Below are 20,760 nucleotides of genomic sequence, written 5' to 3' on the forward strand. Positions count from 1 at the left end.
GTTATTAAGAATGAGGAAGTACTTCTACGAAATTTCAATCTCTTGCTGTCATTTTGTTTTTCAAACAGAATGAGTTTTAAAAAAATGATATTACAATAGATTTCCCTTTTTTTCCCCACTGCTATGATGAATCTATGAACATAAAAATGTCAAGAACTGAAAATCACATTTGAATAGAGAGGGCAAATAAAGCTTAAGATAACATTTTCCGTGTAGCAAATACATAGAGAAATGTGCATTTTAAAATATATGGCTTTTTCAAAATTTATGCATGTATTGTTATGAAATTCTGGAAAGACGAAAGTTATTGGAAAAATATTGAGAAATAGGAAAAGTAATGGAGTTTTAATATTTTTGTTTCTATTGGTACAAAAACAAGTATTCAAATTAGTACTTTATTTAGTGAACCCCCAGTATAGTAAAACCTTCTTAAGTTTAATAATCTCTTATATGTTTATGCATAACATTAGGTCATCTTAATACATAGCAAAGTATTTATATGGATAGAAGAATTGACTGTTACTAATTGTGTATAGCTTAAATAACAGCTTAATTAGATTAAATGAATATGAATGGCATACACGCACGCATGCATAGAGAAAAATTTTATAGGCCCAGCTGCTAAACTAAAATGCCAGCATATATAATGTTATAAAGAAAAAAGTACTCTTGAAAGATCTATCGAAATTAATAATGCTGCACCAAGTGTCGTTTTATATCAGCAATACTTGAGATACATAATATGCATTTAGTGTATAGTCTAATCAGTCTTTCTTGCTTGCGCATTATCGCTAATCCTTTTTATTACAGAATGAAGTGGTCCGTTTCCGCTTCCAGTTCACCCGCATCTCTTCGTAGTCAAGCTATAGTGGTACCAGTCTTCATGTACGGAAAAATGTTTAAAGATCATTTTCCACTACTTGATGGCACGTGCGTTTGCGAGAGGGATAGCCTCTATCAATATATTATACAGAAAAAAATATAATACGTAAAACACTGCCGTTTTCGTCCCCTACCGTGATTGTAGTAAAAAGGTTGATGCAGAGTATCCTTTGTGCCGAAAAGATTTTTATGAAGACAAACATGGAGAAACCCAAGTACGATGCCCTCAATACACCTCGCGGAAAACACAAAATGTACTTCGCAGCAAAGAAAAAAAAAAAAATTGACGTTTATTTAGAGGCTTGAAAATTCAATTTTATATTTTTAAATTCAGTACTTTGTTAAAGAGAAAATTGCATAATTTGTTATAATTTTTCTCAATACAATTCTTGATCAGTATTTATTACTATAAGCTGTTTTTTAGCCCACTACTTCCTCTTTAAGAAGTAGTATGGGGGGTGGGGTGAAAGTAGGACAACAGTATTAAAATTTGATACAAGTGCATTGTTCAAAAACTGTTTAACGGAAAACAATTAGCGTATAATGCATTTCAGCTTAAATACCACGCGCAGGATTAGATAGTGGTGTTATATGATTTTATTTGTGATTAATTAATCGTAACAAATGACTAATCAGAGGCCAAAATCTTAAGGGAGACAAAATATGGTTACTAATAGATTCCATAAACCCCTTAAGTTACTTGAAAGTAAACTAACCGTTGCAGAGTTTCAGAACGAGAAAAATAAAATAAAATAAAACACTTATTTAATGTACCTTAATGCCAATGCAGATGGATGCTCGAACATACGAGCTTTGATTAACTTAGGCCCAAGGTCATTTATGCGTAATAGCTCACCTCGTAAACTCGTACTACAAAAACTATCCACAAACATTCCTTTTTTCATGCGCAAGGTATTCCATTGTTAGTTTATAGATGTATACTTCCCTGCAATTCGTTCTTTTAATACAGCTGTATTTGTACCAGCAGAAATTAAACTCATTATAAGCAAGGGCGCCCATATGCAAAATTTTAAGGGGGGGGGGGGCCTCAAAAATTTTCCCCATTAATGGCTGGAAAAGAATTTTTTATACATTTTTGCACAGAGAAAAGCACTAAAAGCAAGGAAGTTCTCATTTCTAAGGGGGGGGGGGGGGCTTGAGCCCCCCTTGCCTCCTATATAGGCGCCCTTGATTATATGGTGTTATAAAAGTGATTTTCACTTCAGTTTTGTTTAGTTTTGATTTTTATCTGATTATAGTTCGTCATCAGGTCGTCTGTATTACGCAGGAGCAATAATTAAAATCATGAAAAAGAGAAAATTATACGTGTTTCTGATGACTTTAGCGCAATAAATAAAATTCAAATGAGAGTGCCGCTTTCATTGAAAGTCGACCCTAAAAAAAGGCCAAAAGTTATGGAAAAATGATTATTTAACTTATATGTCCTGTAACTTTTAAACTAACACAAAAACTGACCCGTTTTCAAAGAAGACGTAAAAACTTTTAATAAATGTAAATACGAATTTATATATGGAAGTAAAACCTATAGGGAAGGGTGGTCCAAACAGGTAGATTTTCGAAGAATGCTCGAAAATTGTAGTTTTTGGATTTTAATCCCAACAATTTTGGTTTTATTTCCTACCAGGGTTCTTGAACTTTCAAAATTAAAAGTGATTTTTGTATTATTTCTAACCCAATATTTATTTATTATCAAACTTAACAAAAATATGAAAAACCCGCTTTGCCCTACCATTGAACCCAAAGCGGGTAAGCTTAACTTATTGTGATTTGGTACATTTGCCACTCAAATATGAAGTTATAAATGATTAAAATAATCGACAAGCTACCTGCCATTATATAAAAATATAGATAAAACAATTGTACTTATCCAATTTAAAGTCAGTGCATTTGTTTATAAAACATAAAGAAATAACGGAGTTAATTAATAGACTAAATAATTGCCAGCCTAAAAAATAACTTTTTAAAGTTATACTTATCCTATTGAAAGAGAAAATCTAAGTCAGTACACGAATCAAAAAATTTTAAATAAATATATGATTAAATCCCATACCCGCTTTGCCCAAAAGCACGTTTTTTTTTTTCAATTATTACAACCTTAAATTAATAATTAAAAAAAACGGAATGACCATCGTAGTTTATAGGTGGATAGTGTCAGAATAAGTTAATATTATTGACAATAAAAAAATGAGCTAGTCTTTGACTAATCACAAGATACAAAACTTCATTTTTTTAAAAACATGTATAAATTGTATATATATTTTTTTATTTTAAGCCTTTTTGCACTATGCCGCTTCACTGCGGCTTTGTTGGGACTGAAAATAACTCGGGGGTGTTCAGGTAAACACGATATACGTATTCGTCGTCGATCACACACCATGGGAGGGGGGGGGGCATGCGAAGGCCTACCTACTTTGGGCGACCTAACCGTTTTGGACCATCCTCCCCTATATGTACATGTTTTTTTTTTTTTTTCAGAAATCGCATACAAACTGAATGTTTTAAGTTTTTAAAAACGTATGTTTAAAAATATGCATGCACTTACATCAGTTTTGTGTGGTATCTTTTTCCAAAATGGTTAAAACAAATGTACTCTAGTGAAAACTTATGTAATGAGGTTAAAAAAAAAAAGTTCGTAAAATACAGTTTTCTCAGCAATTGAATCATAAAATTTAAAATGAAGGGAATAAATGGTATTATGCAAAAAGTGCCCTTAGAAAGATGAAAACTGCAAATAAATCATTAAAATTGAAAAAAAAAAAGAAACCGCAAAAAAATATTTTTCATGTTGGCAGTTTTTTAACACTAGTTTGAGTATTGTTTTTATCTGTAGTTCAAAGAACCATGAAAGTATAAAAGTTAACTAAATTGTATGATAAAAAAATCTTGAAATTAATGTTAACGACAATAAAAAAATTAACATTTTGAGAAATGAAAATTCTGTTTGATTCTAATATGAGCGTGGCAGAATTTTGAGATTACTTGTTTCTTGATTTTTTTTATTCAAAGAAATTAAAAAACAACGTCTTCAGATTTCGAGACACATTAAAATTTAAATTTCTCCATTAATTCAATAAGTTTGTGGCTGTGCTCTAAGAAATCAAAACAACTCTCTCAAAACTTTCTTAAATCTAAATATGGATTTCTTTCCCATCACACTTACGGTTATGTCATTCACTTCCTAATAAATTGCACATCGGTAAGATTCTTATTCAATTTCTTCCGGATCATATTTACCTCTTGCATGCAGGAAAAATCAATAGAATCCATTAGGCCGGCGCTTTCTAAAACTCCTTAATAAGAAAAAGTACCACCCGAGAATTCGAAAGCTTAATAAACTTTTTCAGCGGTGACCCATTCAAAAGACCTCCGACGTCTATCAAGGAAATATTTATTAAACTTCCACCACTCCAGCGACCTTAAAGTGCTCTAATACATGTGAGCCTCAGCTATGTCAGTCGCGGGCTGTCGCAGAGTGTAATTTATGGTTGGTTACCTTGTTGTCATGCGGCGGTTATCTCGAGTTTAAAATATCGTCCCATTTGTGATCGGTAACATTATTTCTGCAGAAAGGAAATCTGGAAAAGGGGAAGATAGATTCAAGTTTTTATTTTGGTTTAATGCAGCCAGTGCCTTCCGTTCAAGATTAAAATGGAGGTTTTACTTCAAATCCAGAAAAAAGAAATACTTTTGACGGATTTTAGAAAGTCACGCCATCGTAGACTTGTCAAATACAAGAAACGTTTCATTTATATTTTTTCATAAAGGAATTTTGTGGGAAATGGAAGCGCATTTATGATAAACAAGCGTCGAAGTGTACTTTTATTACTTAAACAAATATAATTGGTTAAATGATTTATTTAAAATGTTAGTAATAAAGATACTGTTAAAAAAACACGTAAGAATGTTTAAGACATCTTTATTAAGTTTAAAGCTGATATTCAGCTAAAAGTTTTATTAAGTTAAGGTTTTGCTAAAAACTATAAAAAACGCTCTCAAAGAATCTCAAGTTTTCTTCCATTACTATTTTTCGGACTAGTTCTTAACCACAGTTTAAAAAAAAATTTACTCAAATGTAAAAGATTTTTATTTAATAAAAGGTTAAATTGCCAAACGTGCAACTAACTTAGTGCTAGCAAACGTGTAACTTAGAGCATTTTTCTGCTTGTTAATTAAACATTGGAAAATATTTTTAATATTTAGGGATGAGTTATAAGCATGCATAGCAATAAGCGACGTTCAAAACATGAAGAACTAGTTCTTTATTAGTTGTTATTTTTTTTTTAAATATCAATGTTATTAAAAATAAAAGTGTATTCATATTTATATCACATCACAATATTTTTGGCGTAAGGTAGACAGGGGCACGTTTAGGCGGATTTGTTTCAATGAATTTTCTAAACTTTATGTTTTAACTTAGGAAATTTTAGACATTTCAGTTTTATAAAGCAGTTAATGGAGTCGAAACTGGTATATTCAGCTGTTGCACAGTTTGTGTTTTTAACCGTTAAAAATATTATTTTTGAATCCAAGTCGGTTGCGTAAAAGCTGAACGGACATGAAGACAGACCTACATGATTGTAAGCTATAAGATACGAATTTGTAACTCAATAAAAAATTAAAGGGTTACTTTCAAAAGTAAATAGCCTGAAAATACTAAAAGGTTTTGAGACAGTTGGGAGCGAAAAAAGCGTGAAGTCACGTTTAGAAGTAAGACACAGTAAGAACGTGCGTAAAGGTGCTCAGACGTCAACGCGTAAACTTGCCCCGCCGCCAAGTTTGGATTAATTTTTAACGTGCAAAAAAAAATTCAATAACATTTCAGTTCATACAAATACAATTCTCAAACAAGATGATGTGTGCATCACATGACTTCCTTTTACTCCCCTTACTTAATGTCATTTTCTCATTATTGGCAGTTTTAATATGATTCAATAGTTTACTCTCTAAATATCACCAACAGTAGCCAAATTGAAACCAGATTTAAAAAAAAATCAAATTTGCCGACAAGTTGTCGACAAAACTTGGCGACCAAAAGACTGGCGATATATCGCCTATTGTCCGCCAAATTATAACACCATTTGAGTTTACATCGAAATTAACAATGATTTCCCCCCCCTAAAGGGGCAAAAGACCCCCTTTGGAGCATACGAATGCAACTAAAAAAGAAGGTGCGCAACTGGAACCCACTAAGAGTGTACGTACCAAATTTCAACTTTCTAGGACAGTCCGTTCTTGAGTTATTCGACATACATACACACATACGCTCATACATACGTACATACAGACGTCACGAGAAAACTCGTTGTAATTAACTCGGGGAATGTCAAAATGGATATTTCGGGTGTCTACGTTCCTAGGCCCATATCCACGTGTGGTCGGGTTGAAAAAAAAAACTCAACATTAATTTGGGGGTGAGCAAAATGGAAATTAAGGCCGATTTTTGGATGAAATTTTTTTTCGCGAATACAATACTTCCTTTTTTGTAAAAGGAAGTAAAAAGGATAAAATTCTGCAATTTTTATATATTTGTTCTTTCTTAACTAAGTATTATTTATTCACAATAAGCTTGAAAATGTTCAACTCAAAATTTTCTCAACTTGGTAGACAACAGATTATTCTTTCTACATGCTAAACTGAAGCTCGACTGATGCTCGAAAACTTGTGAGGATATTTTCTAGAGAGTAGCATCAATCTGTTATGATCGCTAGCTCACCAGTTATAATTCGTTTTGAAAAAAGGGCACTGCGTAAACGTGCCCCATGTCTAAACGTCTCCCGGTCTACCCTATTGTTATATTTGCGACTAAATCACTTTAAACAACTATTGCGTAAAACCTTAATTTCCTCCAATGATGTTTTTATTTTTAGTTTTGTCAATTTTGTTGCCGGGGTGCGATGTGATGGAGCAAATTTCGAACCTTTTGAGATATTTCTTCATAGTGTTGCATTTTGGACGACTAGCAGTGCAGTTACATCTATCTAGTAAATGATCAGCTTAAATTATCTGTAAATATTTCCAACATAGATTTATCGAATTTAGTTTTAATTAGGTGGGATACTGTTATTTTAAATTGACACTCTTTAAAATTTTTTAATGTAAGTACTACTAAATTTGGGTTACTACTTGCGGAATTCGATAACGAATGACTTAAAGTTTTAATATTTTTCTGATAGATTTTTTTAATTTTTCGACCTGTAAACCTTACAAGCGTAAGTCATATAATGCTTAATTGTAGTTAAACCTGAAGCTTTTTTACGTACTTTTGCATATTGAGCACACATTTTTTCGTAGTAAGCGTGGTTATAATGCGTTGTGTTCTCAGTAAACATCAACTACATCGATGTTTCAAGTAATGCTTCATTTCCCTAATGTTTTCTTTTAATAGTTCTCTTTAAACAATAATGATTTTTTAGGGGGAGTCAATACTCTGTATAAATACGTAACGCCAAACTGCTAAATTTTATATACCATTCTCCCTGAAAATTTTAATAATACAAACTTACAATTTTCTCCTTTTTTTTAAAGAAATATCGAAGAGGCTTCTGACGTTCATTTTTAAAACAATTTTGTTTCCTTCCTAATTTATTAAATTTTGTCCAATAGTCACTTTCTAAATGCAAAAAAAAAGAAGTTTTTGACCATAAAAACAGTTGTTTATGAAAAGGCATGAGTCGTAATGCAAAAAATTTCAATTCAACATAAATAGGAACACGTAAATAAAATGTGGCAAAAATTTCGAAATAATGTGTAATGCAGTTTTCAAAAAAAATGTAATATTAATTAATAAAAATCAACACTTTGAGAAAAAAGCGTTTAAAAGTAAAACTACGCGTACGTTTTAATACATTAATGTCTAAAATTAGTTACTTTTAATCCTACATAGAAACTTTCTTTTAATTTACACGAAATAGGTGTCGTATAAAAACGGAGAAATATATTTTCAAAGGTTTTAGTGTACCAACTCCCCTTTAATCAATGTGGAGTAGATTGTTTGCAATTATGCTTGAAAATAAAAAAATAAAAGTATTATTTTAGCTGGATAATACTAATATGCATCTATATTAATCTTAAATAAAAAATACGCCCTTTGAAATAAAAACTACCATTAAATGAACTGTTTCAAGCAGCCAGCTGGTTTAGGTAAGAATAATTCGTCAATAAAACACACTTTAAGTTTCCGCAATTAATTTTGCAATTGGTGTTAGAAATTTTTGTAGTTACCTGCTAAAAACATTATGTGCAGTTATGTGCTTCAAAGCTATTTGATATACGAGCATTTACTGCATTTTTCTACTGTTCAACACATTCATTACCCAAGTAGCCAAACAGTTCGGAGATGGTTGGTCAACGGTAGGTAATGTCCGCTTTAGCAATGTTACTCAACCAAGCATTTGCCAACGATGGGCTAACGATCTGCTGCAGTGCCTAACAATTTCCCAACAATGGCCCAACGACGCCCAGAAACTGTAGGACCATAGTTGCGCTGCCAACCCACCTTTCCCCAACGCTTTCTACCGTTAGTCACCGTTGACCAACCATCTCCCTACCTTGCCTGCTACTTGGGTACAGTTGACAGAGTCCCTTCTGAAAGGTTTCAGCTTTTGGAAATGCGAGGATGTAAAGTATGTTTTACCCATAGACTAATAATAAGAGTAGACTGAGCTATGGCAACCCTTTTGCTGCTCATAAACCAAACCATGTGACTGGTGGATATCCTAGCAACAGCGGGCGTTAATCGTAGCAGACGATCAACGCCAGCGCGAAATAAAATAAATAGAATTGATGGAACACGGAAGAATGATCTTTTATGGAGTCCGATTTGTAAATTTGTTATTCTAAGTTGTAAATATTTTGTTAATATAGTGAGTTTTTCGTTTAGATAGTATTGTGCATTTTCTTTAGTCAATTTCAATAATTCTCTAAGCAATAAAAGATACAAGCGACCAAGAAGAATCAGCAAACGGTAAGATTTTTACCTACAGTTTCAATTTAAGATACCGATTAGTACATTTTTGCGTTAATGCAAAACGTTTACGCCATTTCGTTCACGCCAACGCTGACAGCTCCAAATGAAATAAAAGTTACCGAAAATTGATCAAAAACTATTACTAATGTCAAAATAATGCATAACAAAAAGAAAAACAGTTCAATCTCTGCACCTGGAAGGTTTTTTTAATGAAAACACATTGTCTTAAAATACATGTCGAGTGCCAAACTATAGATAATGCTGCCATCTAGCAACCATGCTGCCAAAGTCTTCGCCAAGCCCTTCCACTAGTCACATGATACATCTATGAACCAATTTTCTTCATCAGCAAGAATGAGAAAGCTCGGTCTACTCTTATTATTAGTCTATGGTTTTACCTGAAAAGTTTTGTCGACGTGCTCGCGTAAGGCTTTCTCCTCTAAATTGGAGTGCGACCGACGTCCCATTAGTGCATGTACAGAACAAACGATATCCATGAGTTCTTTTTTTGTAATTCGGCCGTCACCGTTTATATCGTACAGTTTAAAGGCCCACTGAAGTTTCTCTTGGATGGTTCCTCGGCACATCAAAGACAGGCACTGGATGAAATCCTAAGCAAGAAATTAAAACACAAATGGAACAAAAATAGTAAAATAAATAAATGAAATGTTTATCCATAATAAGCTAAGAATAAATAAATAAATAAGTGACGATATGAAAAGAGAGTTAAAAGCGAAAGCAAAAGTAGTGACGAAATAAGAAATCTAACTTTTTACGAGGTCTCCAAATCCCCGCATTGTATTTGTGGAAATCAAAAGCATAAAAAAATAATTTGAGTGCAAAACGTGTGACATTGGTACGACCAATATTCAGCGAGTTATGAAACGCAGCGTTTTGTAATTTACACCACTTTGCACCTTTTAGGGGAATAGATAGCGGCTAACAAAGATTAAAAGTTATACCTTCGCATAGAGTGTTTTTACGGATTGTACGAGATTTTTTAGTGTGTTTTTGCGTATCATAGCATAACATTTGCATTTATTGTTCAATAGCAATGAAAAATATAGATGCTTTGTTTTTTACTTCGACAACCTGCCATTCTTCTGAATGTGTGATTAGTTCTAATCTCATCTTCTGCACGGTCCTTTAAAATTTTAAACTGAAATTGTTTCTGTCGGATACATTCCAATGGAGATTACTTTTCTAAATATAAGTTAAGGAACCTGGAGACCGTATAAAAAGTTAAAATTCGTATTTTTCCACTAATTTTCTGATTCGCTTCAAACTTTTCCTGCCTTAAATTTGCACCTTATTTTGACCATTTTTGAAACTGGAATTATGCATCTGGGACTAAGAGTAGCAAAAATAGAGGTCTTGCAAGTTAAACGATAACACGCTATTTCGAAAAAGAATATTTTTCATGTTTACTCTAACTTATAACATTGAACACTGATGGCATCAAAAGCGATCTCAGATATATAATTAATTAGATAAGCACATAAATAAATTTATTTTGCTTACTATGAATTAAACTATTGAATTCCACGGAATCGGCAGATGATAAATAAATATTTGTTTCTAAATGGCAGTGAGAAAGAAATATTTCGTACCATAAAGGTGTTGTGGATAGTCATTATTTAATTAGAATTAAACTAGGAATTATTTGTTGGGCTATCTAGACTTTGCTTCTTTGTGTATGCAGTCGAGTCCTGACTTGCGCGAGGGATGCGTTCCAAGGTCCTCGCGTAAGTCGAAATTTCGCGTTGTTGCAAAAGGTACGTATACGATTTTTTGAAAAAAACATACCAAATTCTTTTGACTCAAATAAACGCTCCTCAAACTGCTTTAAACCATTCCTCAACTATACGCTGCAGTTTTTTACATAAAGAACATGACTTTCACTCTATTAAAAAAGAAATAAAAATCTGCTTTATTCAACATAAAATACTGTGAAGATGATTATGATTAGCAGGAGTGACACAAAATAAATGATTAGTAGGAGTGAGAGACATAAAATAAACCAGCACGGAAGATACAGTATGTAGTAACAATAAAATGCTGCACTATAAGGGTACTGTACTGTAGATACAGTAATAATATGTATGAACTAAAAATGAAGATGATAATGATTTATGCACGTTTCCCATTTATAGCAACACCTCACTTCCTGGTTTCTTGAATCCAAAATACAAGAGCAGCTTCGATTTTCAAAATAGTTACTATGCTTAGACATTTCTCTGCGAGTTTCAACCTAAATACTGAGTACTGAATTTTTACGGGTACCTTCTTTCACCTACTTTCCCAGTAAAAGTCAAAGGAAGAAGAAAAAGCATGAAAGTAGGCGTAATGCATCTTGAAAATATCGCAAAAAAAAATAAATAAATGAATAAATAAATAAATAAATAAATATTAAAAAAAAAATTAAAAATTAGAAAGTAGGGTATTGAGATGGGGGAAAATGTCTGTCTGTCTGTTTGCCCCCCCCCCCTTCCCTAATAACTTTTGAGTGAATAGTCCGATTCGAACAATTCTTATTTTTGTTCGAAAGATCTCGGCGAAGACACCTCATTCCTATATTTCACTTTTTGATTTAAACTATTTTCGTTCAATTTTGAACAGTTCAAATCCCTTCACATTAGCACTTATGGGGAAACTGAAAGTCAATGTAGATTCCGCACTTGAAGGCGGATTTACATCAAACGAATTTCGTTGGAAATAGCTCTTGACAACAAACTCCCGACACCGACTTCGAGAATTTTGGAGCACCTGACTCCTACAACAGTGCCGACAATTAGTCGCACTCCGACTTCCCGACTTCGACTCTGACTTAATAGCTTTGGTAAAAATTTATACACGGAGGAAAAATGACCGATTCCGTTGATTGGATATTCGACTCCAATTCCTTTATCCCAAAATAACTCCGACTCCACAAACATTGGCAGAGTGGCGGACTCTAAGGAAAATGACCAATTCCACTTCTGAGTCTTTGAATTAAATACCTTCCGCTCCCGAATTGGACTCTTTTCCCCCAAAATAAGATTAACTCCGACTTCGCAGCCATGGTTTTAAGTGTGAAATAATTATTGTTAAAGGACTTGTTTTTATTTCCACTCTAAAGTTTCAGTTTGTGTATTCAGTTTTCGTTGGATAAAAAGTCCTTTGTGTTTCTACATATATGCGCAGACGATTTTTTTTTTTTTGACAATGGAAATCGTTTCTTTAAGTTGACATTTTATAGTTTTTATTTATTTTGGAAAGTACATTAATTCATTAAAAAAATTATTTCTTGGCAACAAGGGAAAAACAAGCGCTTTTTTTGATATGTATTTATTTTATTCAGCTCATTAATTTTAATTCTTTTTTTTTTCTTTTTGCAAGCGGTTAAGGTACTTTTTTTAATGGAAAAAAGTGTATTTGCTGCTTTATTTAAAAGGCTCTTCTATGTTATTTGTTCGTTTATTTTTTTTTACGCATCTATTTTTTTAGATGAGTGAGTTGAACAATTTGCGATTTTAGCTATTTTTGAGAATATTGATCAGATACTATAAGTAGATATGGGAATACGGGAAAGTAGGCTCGTTTAGTTCTAGACGGAACTTCTGTTTCGTTATTTTTAAATTGTACGTATGGAAGTTTCACTTATATTTATTGTCGTGTTGCCTTCAACGCATTTTTTAATTGTTCAAACACATCGAAAATCTTAGGTTTGCTGTATTTCTCAGAAACGTTATCTTTTTCTTTTTAACTACAAGATAAAACAGCGCGACAAGGTGCCATTTAATAAAACTTAATATTTATAATGCAAAAAATAATTGAGAAATGCAGAGGGGTTTTTTGATACACCAACAAAGCGCTGTGTAGACTGCTATGGTGCGGGAACGTTCGCTGTCAGGGATGCTAAGGGGATACAAATCCATTCACGAAATCAGTATTTAGTAGCCAATAACGAAGCTGAGACTGCTTTCCAAAAATTTTCGCGAGGCGGGTGAGGAATTCTCGTTAGCTGTAAAATTCATTACTGGTTAAAAACTCGCGTTATGGCCATTTCGCGTAAGTCGAAATTCGCTATAGTGGGAGTCAACTATAGATATATCACTGATGAATACAAGGGAGGGGCGATGAGGGCGATCTCCTTTCCCTTGAGGGACTTTCCCCAAATAGGTTTTCGATATTAAAATTCAAAGAAATGAGTTTTTAGCTAGTTTTAATTATGTTGGGAAGAGAGGTTTGGGGCTATCTACCCCGGAAATGTTTCAGAATTGAAGTCCGAAACCTTTGCGATCATTTTTGTTAATCTGTAAACAATTTACATAACAAAAAGTTAGAAATAAAAATCAATTGCCCCTCTCTTGAAACATTTCTGGATACGTCCTTGATATATATATATATATATATATATATATATATATATATATATATATATATATATATATATATATATATATATACATATATATATATATATATTTCGGTGAGAGAAGAAATATAAAGTATCTTTACAATCCAATTATCTACCAAAAGAAAATTTTCTTTCTTTTCTACGCATTGTTGTTCACCCGGAAAATTTCAAGGAAAGGACTTAATTTTAAAGAAGGAAAAAAATATTAGTCTATCGATAGGTAAGGTAATTGGCGCGGATTTAAAACTTAAGAAAAGATTCTGAAAGAAGCAATGGACTTGAGCTTTGACGATGAGCTTTCCAATTTTCTCCTGTCCTTACATTTTAAATTGATACTTTTAAAGAATATATTTTTTACATTTATACTTTTCACATGTGGGCTTCATATTATCATTTAACTTTAACTTGAACTTGACAGGAGCTAATTTTGTTACATGCGTGATTTTTACTATTCACAATTTTAAGAAATGGAAATTTGTTATATATGTAAACGTATTTGTTTTATATTAAACATGTAATCGTGCTATAAAATTTAAAAATAATATTGTAAAGCATGTTTTTCAATCACACATGACACTTAATAGCGTTAATCGTGAGTATTTGATGTAGATATTCTGCAGCAATTTATAAATGCATTATCACTGAAAAGTGAAGGAGCATAATATGTACGCTGTTTTAAAAATAACAATAATTTCTACGCAGCGACGTAGATAAGTTTTCCCGTCTTTTTTTTTTTTTTTTTTTGTAACTGTGCTTTCCACCAGCAACATGGTATCAACAAATTCAAATTGATAAGATAAGTAGTTTGTTAATATTTCTCGGACTCTGAAAATCGTTGTCTGATAAACAAGAAGAATAAATGCGCATCTTACCAAATATAGTTTTTCTTAAAACATAAGTCACTGTTTCAGTTAAAAAAAATATGGTAAAATGGCATTGATTGTTGACAATTATGTGGTACAAGGCTGAAATCGAGCATTTCAATGAAAAATACCTATGTATGACACATATTCATGTCAACTGAACAATCCACCTTAAAATAAAAGCTTTCTGGACATTGACACACTATTTATTAGTCAACACATACTGCTCATACACAGACTCCGACTCTTATTGGTGGGGTGGTTCTCATTATTCTGTCTATCGATTGTAACGGAAAAATAATGTATCCCAGCTATTTCATGCCATTTTGAGCACGCACTAGTTCAACAAACAGGGGCGGCAAATAGGGGGGTCAAGAGGGGGCAGTTGCACCCCCAAATTTTTTGAGTAGAATGATAGAAAATGGGTGAACTTAATTTATGTAAGTCGGAAATCAATGTTCATCAGTAATAATTTGATGAAATTCGACACATTCCCAGACAGGAAAAAGTGCTTTTCGTTCTTTGGATGATGACTTAGAAAATCATGAAGTATTTTCCGGCCTTTTCAGATCATAGAAAACTGATAGAGAACCATGGTTGATTTTAACTCGTTAACATTTCCTCTTATAGGCTAAATATTTCATACTTGTGTGCCCAGTGTAACAATGGTATGTCCAATATGAGATGCCCGTGCAAGGTGGTGTGGCTGCATGGTTTTCACAAGGAAATTCCTTGATATTTTACATTCACTTTTACTCTCATTTTTTAAGTGTATATTTATTTGATGAGTGTTCATTGCTTTCTTCTGCTAGAAACACGTTTCAGTTGCTCAATGCATTATATGCTTTCATAGAAATTTCTTAAAAATGCATGTGATTATTGATTAAAAAAAAACATGTCAACAAATACCTTTTATGGAGCTGTATAATTATGCAATCTCGGAGTGACAAAAGATGGTCTTCAAGAGTTAAAACCATAAAAACATTTCTCTATAACTTCAAAGCAGTGATTTGACAACTGGAAGAATTATTGCTAAACGATTCTTTCAATGGTGAAAAAGCTCATTCCCTTTAGCATTTATGACTTCGTTTGAATTTTTATTCAAATTGTTTGTATTGAGGAAAGTTTTTGAAAAATGCTTTACTCTATCAAAACATCATCAATCCGCTACCCTTAATTTTCGGACTATTCAAGCCACAGTTCAATCTACAATTGAAATTGAAAATAGATTTGATATACATGTATATTTCAATCAAACGTCAAACTTTTCAAAAAATTTCTTCCTCCGAGCCAAAAAAAAAGTGACAAAAATCCACATGATGATGTGAAGTCAAACATTGTTTTTTAAATATTTTGTGACGTAATAGATTCAGTTTTGAATGAAATTAACACAAGATTTGATGATAATTATTTTTTTGTATGGTTGGCTCTATATTATCTCTATTGGATTTTGAAAAGAAAAAATAAAATCTTTCAATTATGAGCAAAATTTTTAACATGTGGTAAGAAAAATATCATGCAATATACCGACAGACCGGCTATCACATCCAGAGACTGCAGTTTCGCTCATAGACGTTTTCTATTTAATTGTACTGACAAAACAGCATAACACTAGGAACCGATAGATTAGTAACACGATTCCCTGCTCTTCCGAATTCCAAAAATTACGCATTAAAACTTTTCTAAAAGGTATAAAAACTTCAGTATCGAGATGTTTTGTATGATAACTTATTAGAAAATGAATAAAAATTTTAATTGTTTCTAAACACTAATTTTAATTCATATTAAACCAATTTTATGACCACTACCTGTTAGCTAATGTGTGTTTGGTACCGCATTGTGGTAATACATATTTAAGAAACTCGACCCCCCAAATGAAATGCTGAGATGCCGCCCCTGTCAACAAATACGTAACTTTTCGAGCATTAGTTAAAGAGAGATATAACGCTCATTAAAGTGTTAATCAAATTATAATGACGTGATAAATATTTTGGTTAACACAAATACTAAACGTAAGATTTCAGTCTTTCTTACTAATATGTAAGTATTATTAAACGATTAAAAGCTATATATAAAGTTTTTTTCTACTAAACGCTAAACGTAAAGTGTTATTTTTGTACAGTGTAATTTCTATTTTATATCTGCAAACTTCAATTTTGCTTCGCATTTTACTATTCTTAGGAAGAACAACGCATAAAGGAAAAAGGAAATTTTTTTTTCAACATAATGAACAATGAGTTATGTTTAAACAAATTACATTCTTTATCTGAAAATAACTGTTAAATTGTTACGATAAATTTCTTATCTTGCATGAAAGTCATATTACATATTTATAGTAATATACAAAGTAGAAAATTAGTACCAGCGACTAATTGGATGTTACCGAGAGAAATAATTTGCTCTTGTGATCGTATAATAATATTAATTTGTGAAAATGTGAAATTCCTGACCATCGAGATCAGCTATGTTTTGTCAATATTTCGAGTTAATTTGAGTTTTAGTCGTTACATCATTAAGCAAGAAACGCTGTAAGAGTATCTGAAACCACTCATAAACGTTAGAGATTTTTTAAATAATTTAGTTATTTGCATCTCTGCTTTTCAGAGTGTAAAATTATGTTGTGGAAAAAAATGATAATTTTGCATTTTTCTAAAATTTACTAAAATGATAAACTTCTCTAAAAGAAGTTAGTTTCTTAAACCGTTGTATTTTTTTCGAAATTGTAGATATCTGTGATATTGTGAGCTGAACTTTTTGTGAATTTTATACATACAGAATTGAATGTTGATTTTCCTTAAAGCGCTGAATTATTTTGTGCCGCTTATATTGTCACAAATATGACATATTCGCGAAATGAAGTGCTTTTATAGTATTTTGTAGTCAAATATTTTAATTATTTAACTTTTAGATGAAACGTGTTTATCTAAGAATTTATGACAGTTAATTAATTACTTAACTGAGACGGAAACGTTTAGAAAAATATTTACAAATTTTAAGACATGGATTTAAAATTAATAAATAGATAAAGAAATTGACAATGCATTATTTTTCTTAGAATTTTGATAAACACTTTTCTGCTTTAATTTTGAAAAAATGCAAGGTTATATGGACTCATTTCAAAGGCTCATTTATATATATATATATATATATATATATATGGACACATATATATATATATATATATATATATATATATATATATATATATATATATATATATATATATATATATATATATATATATATATGTCCATTTGCATAAAACTTTTGATATCTCTTCAACCTTGACGCCAACCATAAAAGTCCCATTTTAAATTTGGATTTTAATTATTCTTCCCTTACTTAAACATCTTGGTAAAAGAAAACAGGCTTCCCCGAGATATAATTTGCACGATGGTACTTCGATCCACAAATCGCCCGTCCGGACGATATCTCGACTGGCCCACCTGTTCTCAAAAATTTGGTGGAATAGAGAAATTACGGGTTCACACACACACATTATATATATATATATATATATATATATATATATATATATATATATATATATATATATATATAATGTGTGTGTGTGAACCCGTAATTTCTCTATTCCACCAAATTTTTGAGAACAGGTGGGCCAGTCGAGATATCGTCCGGACGGGCGATTTGTGGATCGAAGTACCATCGTGCAAATTATATCTCGGGGAAGCCTGTTTTCTTTTACCAAGATGTTTAAGTAAGGGAAGAATAATTAAAATCCAAATTTAAAATGGGACTTTTATGGTTGGCGTCAAGGTTGAAGAGATATCAAAAGTTTTATGCAAATGGACACCGAGTACAAGTTATTGACCGAAAACGGCTTCAAGTTGGGTGTAAAGGAGATGAGCCCCTTGAATCCGAAGTCTCTCCAAGTCAGAAGTCAATTGCCGTTTGGCAAGCACAGTAAGCGAAGCGAGTAAGATGCAGAATCTACCAGTTTCTTAAGAATACTTGTTATAAAAATATCAGAGAAATTTTAGGTTTAAATTAAAAGTTCGAAAGATCTATTTGTTAATTTCAACAGTTGTCATTATGGAACTTTACTTATTTTTTGCAGACATTTTTATCTGTCAGAAAAAAAAGGAGGAACATAAAGACTACAAACAAAGATCAAATTGGTGAAACGTTTTTTTTTTTTTTAACTTTTGATTAAACGTTTGAGTTAAGAAATTTGAGTCTAAGCTGCGCGAAAAGCTAACATTTCTAACAAATTAGGTGGTGGCACAAATAAAAGAGGAGTATATTTGCTAAACTCATTTTCATTTTTTGGAACCTAAGGTAAGCTAAATACCGCCAAGTGCTCCAGGTTAGTCTCACAGCATTTTTTTTTTGCCTTTTTGTTAACGTAGCAGCTAGCGAAGAGTAAATTAAGGCTCAAAAATATTTACATTGTGCTAATAGCATGCTGAATGTGGTATGCATTGCTTTTAAGCATGCAACCTTCTTTTTCATAACATTGAATTTGTAAGCAAATTAGGTTGTACACATTGTTTCTGTCCTGTCGTAAGAGTATCTCTAAACAATTTTTTTTCATCTGTTTTAATTTTCTGGAAAATTTAATATTGGTTATTTATATTGATGGTATCGTATGTTTATAACCTGAACAAACGGTTGGACGGAAGGATGTGTTGAAGTGATTTTCAATTTCCAGGTTGCCTTACAGCTTTAAAAAAAAATGTTTTAAAACGTCGTGCAAGAGGTTTTCAAGACTGAAACTAAACTATTTCAACGTTATACTGCAGAGTAAATGCCATCCAATGATGATAAACATGAAGAAACATAAGTCTCCTCATCAAGAAATGGAGAAATTTGGACGTGGTAAATTTTACTCACATTGTGTGGTACTGCAAGAAGCCCTCCCCCCCTAAAAAAGATGTAGTACCTGTTTTATTGAGTTCAAAATGTTTAAAAAAATGTTGTAAAATATCTCTAGCATTTTTGAGAAACTACTACGAAGTTGAAAAAGATATAATAGTCAAAGGTTGGCGAATTTTTTTTTGAGAAATCACAATTGCTTATTGCTTTCATTTGACTGTTTTTGATTTCCTATCATTTTTCCCACCGCCACCCTCCACAGCATCACCGTCGACCGGGTCCTCACGATGCTGCACCTCTAGCGAAAACCGTCTCCAGGTTTCGTTAATATCCTACACTTACACGCATACATACACGCACTTACACACATATACATATATACACCCACACACATACACAAACACATACACACACAAACACACACACACTCACATACACACAACTACCCACACACTCATGCCTGCACACAGACACAAACACATATGCCCACATACACATACCCTTACACACACATACACACAACTACCCACACACTCATGTCTGCACACAGACACAAACACACATGCCCACACACACACATACCCCCCACACACAAACACACACGCTTACATATACACACACTCGTGATTGCGAATAACATAATTTGAATTCAGAGGACAAAATTCAAATTATGTTCTTTCCTTCTTTCTTTTTTTGAACTTTTAAATGGACAGATTGATACGAAAGTAATTTTTTTTTCGCTAAATTATAAGAAAAAAAAACTAACCATTTATAAGGACTTATTTTAATTATGAATAGTATTTCAAAGTATGCCTAGTCTACCCTATCTTTGTAATCACTTTCTTGTACCAATATTTATAACATACGTAAAATTTCTTTTGATTAATATAATTATTTCAAGGTGCACAAATATTTATAGCAAATTGTGTAATTGGGTGTAGAATATATTTGTTTATCTTCATGATATTTACTAAGAGCACTGTGTTTCATAAAGCCAACATTGACCGAATTTCAATCTTGAACACAATATGGTTCTATTAACTTTTGTTTTATAAGTACTTTTATGCACTCTAATATAATACCGGAAGTAAATAAAAAAAATCGATATTTACTTCACTAACGTGTTTGCGACGAAAACTATGTCTGAAGCTTAAACATGCGTTAGGGTTTTATGAGTCATATTGTATCTGCTACTCACACGTTTTGGGTAACGAAGTCTGCAGTGTTACGTAAAAGGATTTACGCAAACTAAACATTTGTTCTACGAAGAAATAAAAATTTAATGTATAGACGTTGATGTGTAAAGTTTAGACATACTAAGACTTAAACCTCGCAATTATATGGTTGGTGGAGTTTTAGCGTGATAGGATTAAGCAGTCAACGTACTGCAGTACAAATACGCTTGATCACTCGTCTTATCCGGAAATGAAGAAAATATATTAAAATGGAATTTGTGTGTGTGCTCATCGCCAGTAAAATTATTTTTTAGCATAAAATTTAATGGTGCCATTGTTCAGTCAAATTGGAATCATTTAACATTTTATCGTCAAATAAAAATTTATGTAATTTAGAAAATTAATAAAAGCTTTCTAAACTGATGATATATATACAGGGTGTTCCGTTTAAACCAGCAAGACATTTATTTTCGCAACCGTTCTTCCTAAATGTATACTTCCAGTTGTAAAAATGTTCAAAATCAGGTGCTAAGTTAAGATATTGTAAGTTTGAAGTGAAAATAAAAATGAGTCAAAAAAATACAAAATGTAACTTTTTATACGGACCCTAGGTCCCCT

At 32.1% G+C, this 20,760-nt stretch overlaps 1 protein-coding gene across 1 annotated transcript in view; it reads right to left on the minus strand.

Annotated features, from left to right (window-relative positions):
* Nucleotides 1-20,760, minus strand: part of LOC129217282 (Kv channel-interacting protein 4-like) — a 106,657-nt gene that overhangs the window by 26,573 nt on the left and 59,324 nt on the right. The window contains exon 4 of the mRNA XM_054851555.1: nucleotides 9,268-9,480. Within this exon, the coding sequence (XP_054707530.1) occupies nucleotides 9,268-9,480 (213 nt within the window). The remainder of the gene's footprint in view (nucleotides 1-9,267; nucleotides 9,481-20,760) is intronic.

Source organism: Uloborus diversus, chromosome 2, assembly GCF_026930045.1.
Source record: "Uloborus diversus isolate 005 chromosome 2, Udiv.v.3.1, whole genome shotgun sequence".
NCBI classification, from domain to species: domain Eukaryota; kingdom Metazoa; phylum Arthropoda; class Arachnida; order Araneae; family Uloboridae; genus Uloborus; species Uloborus diversus.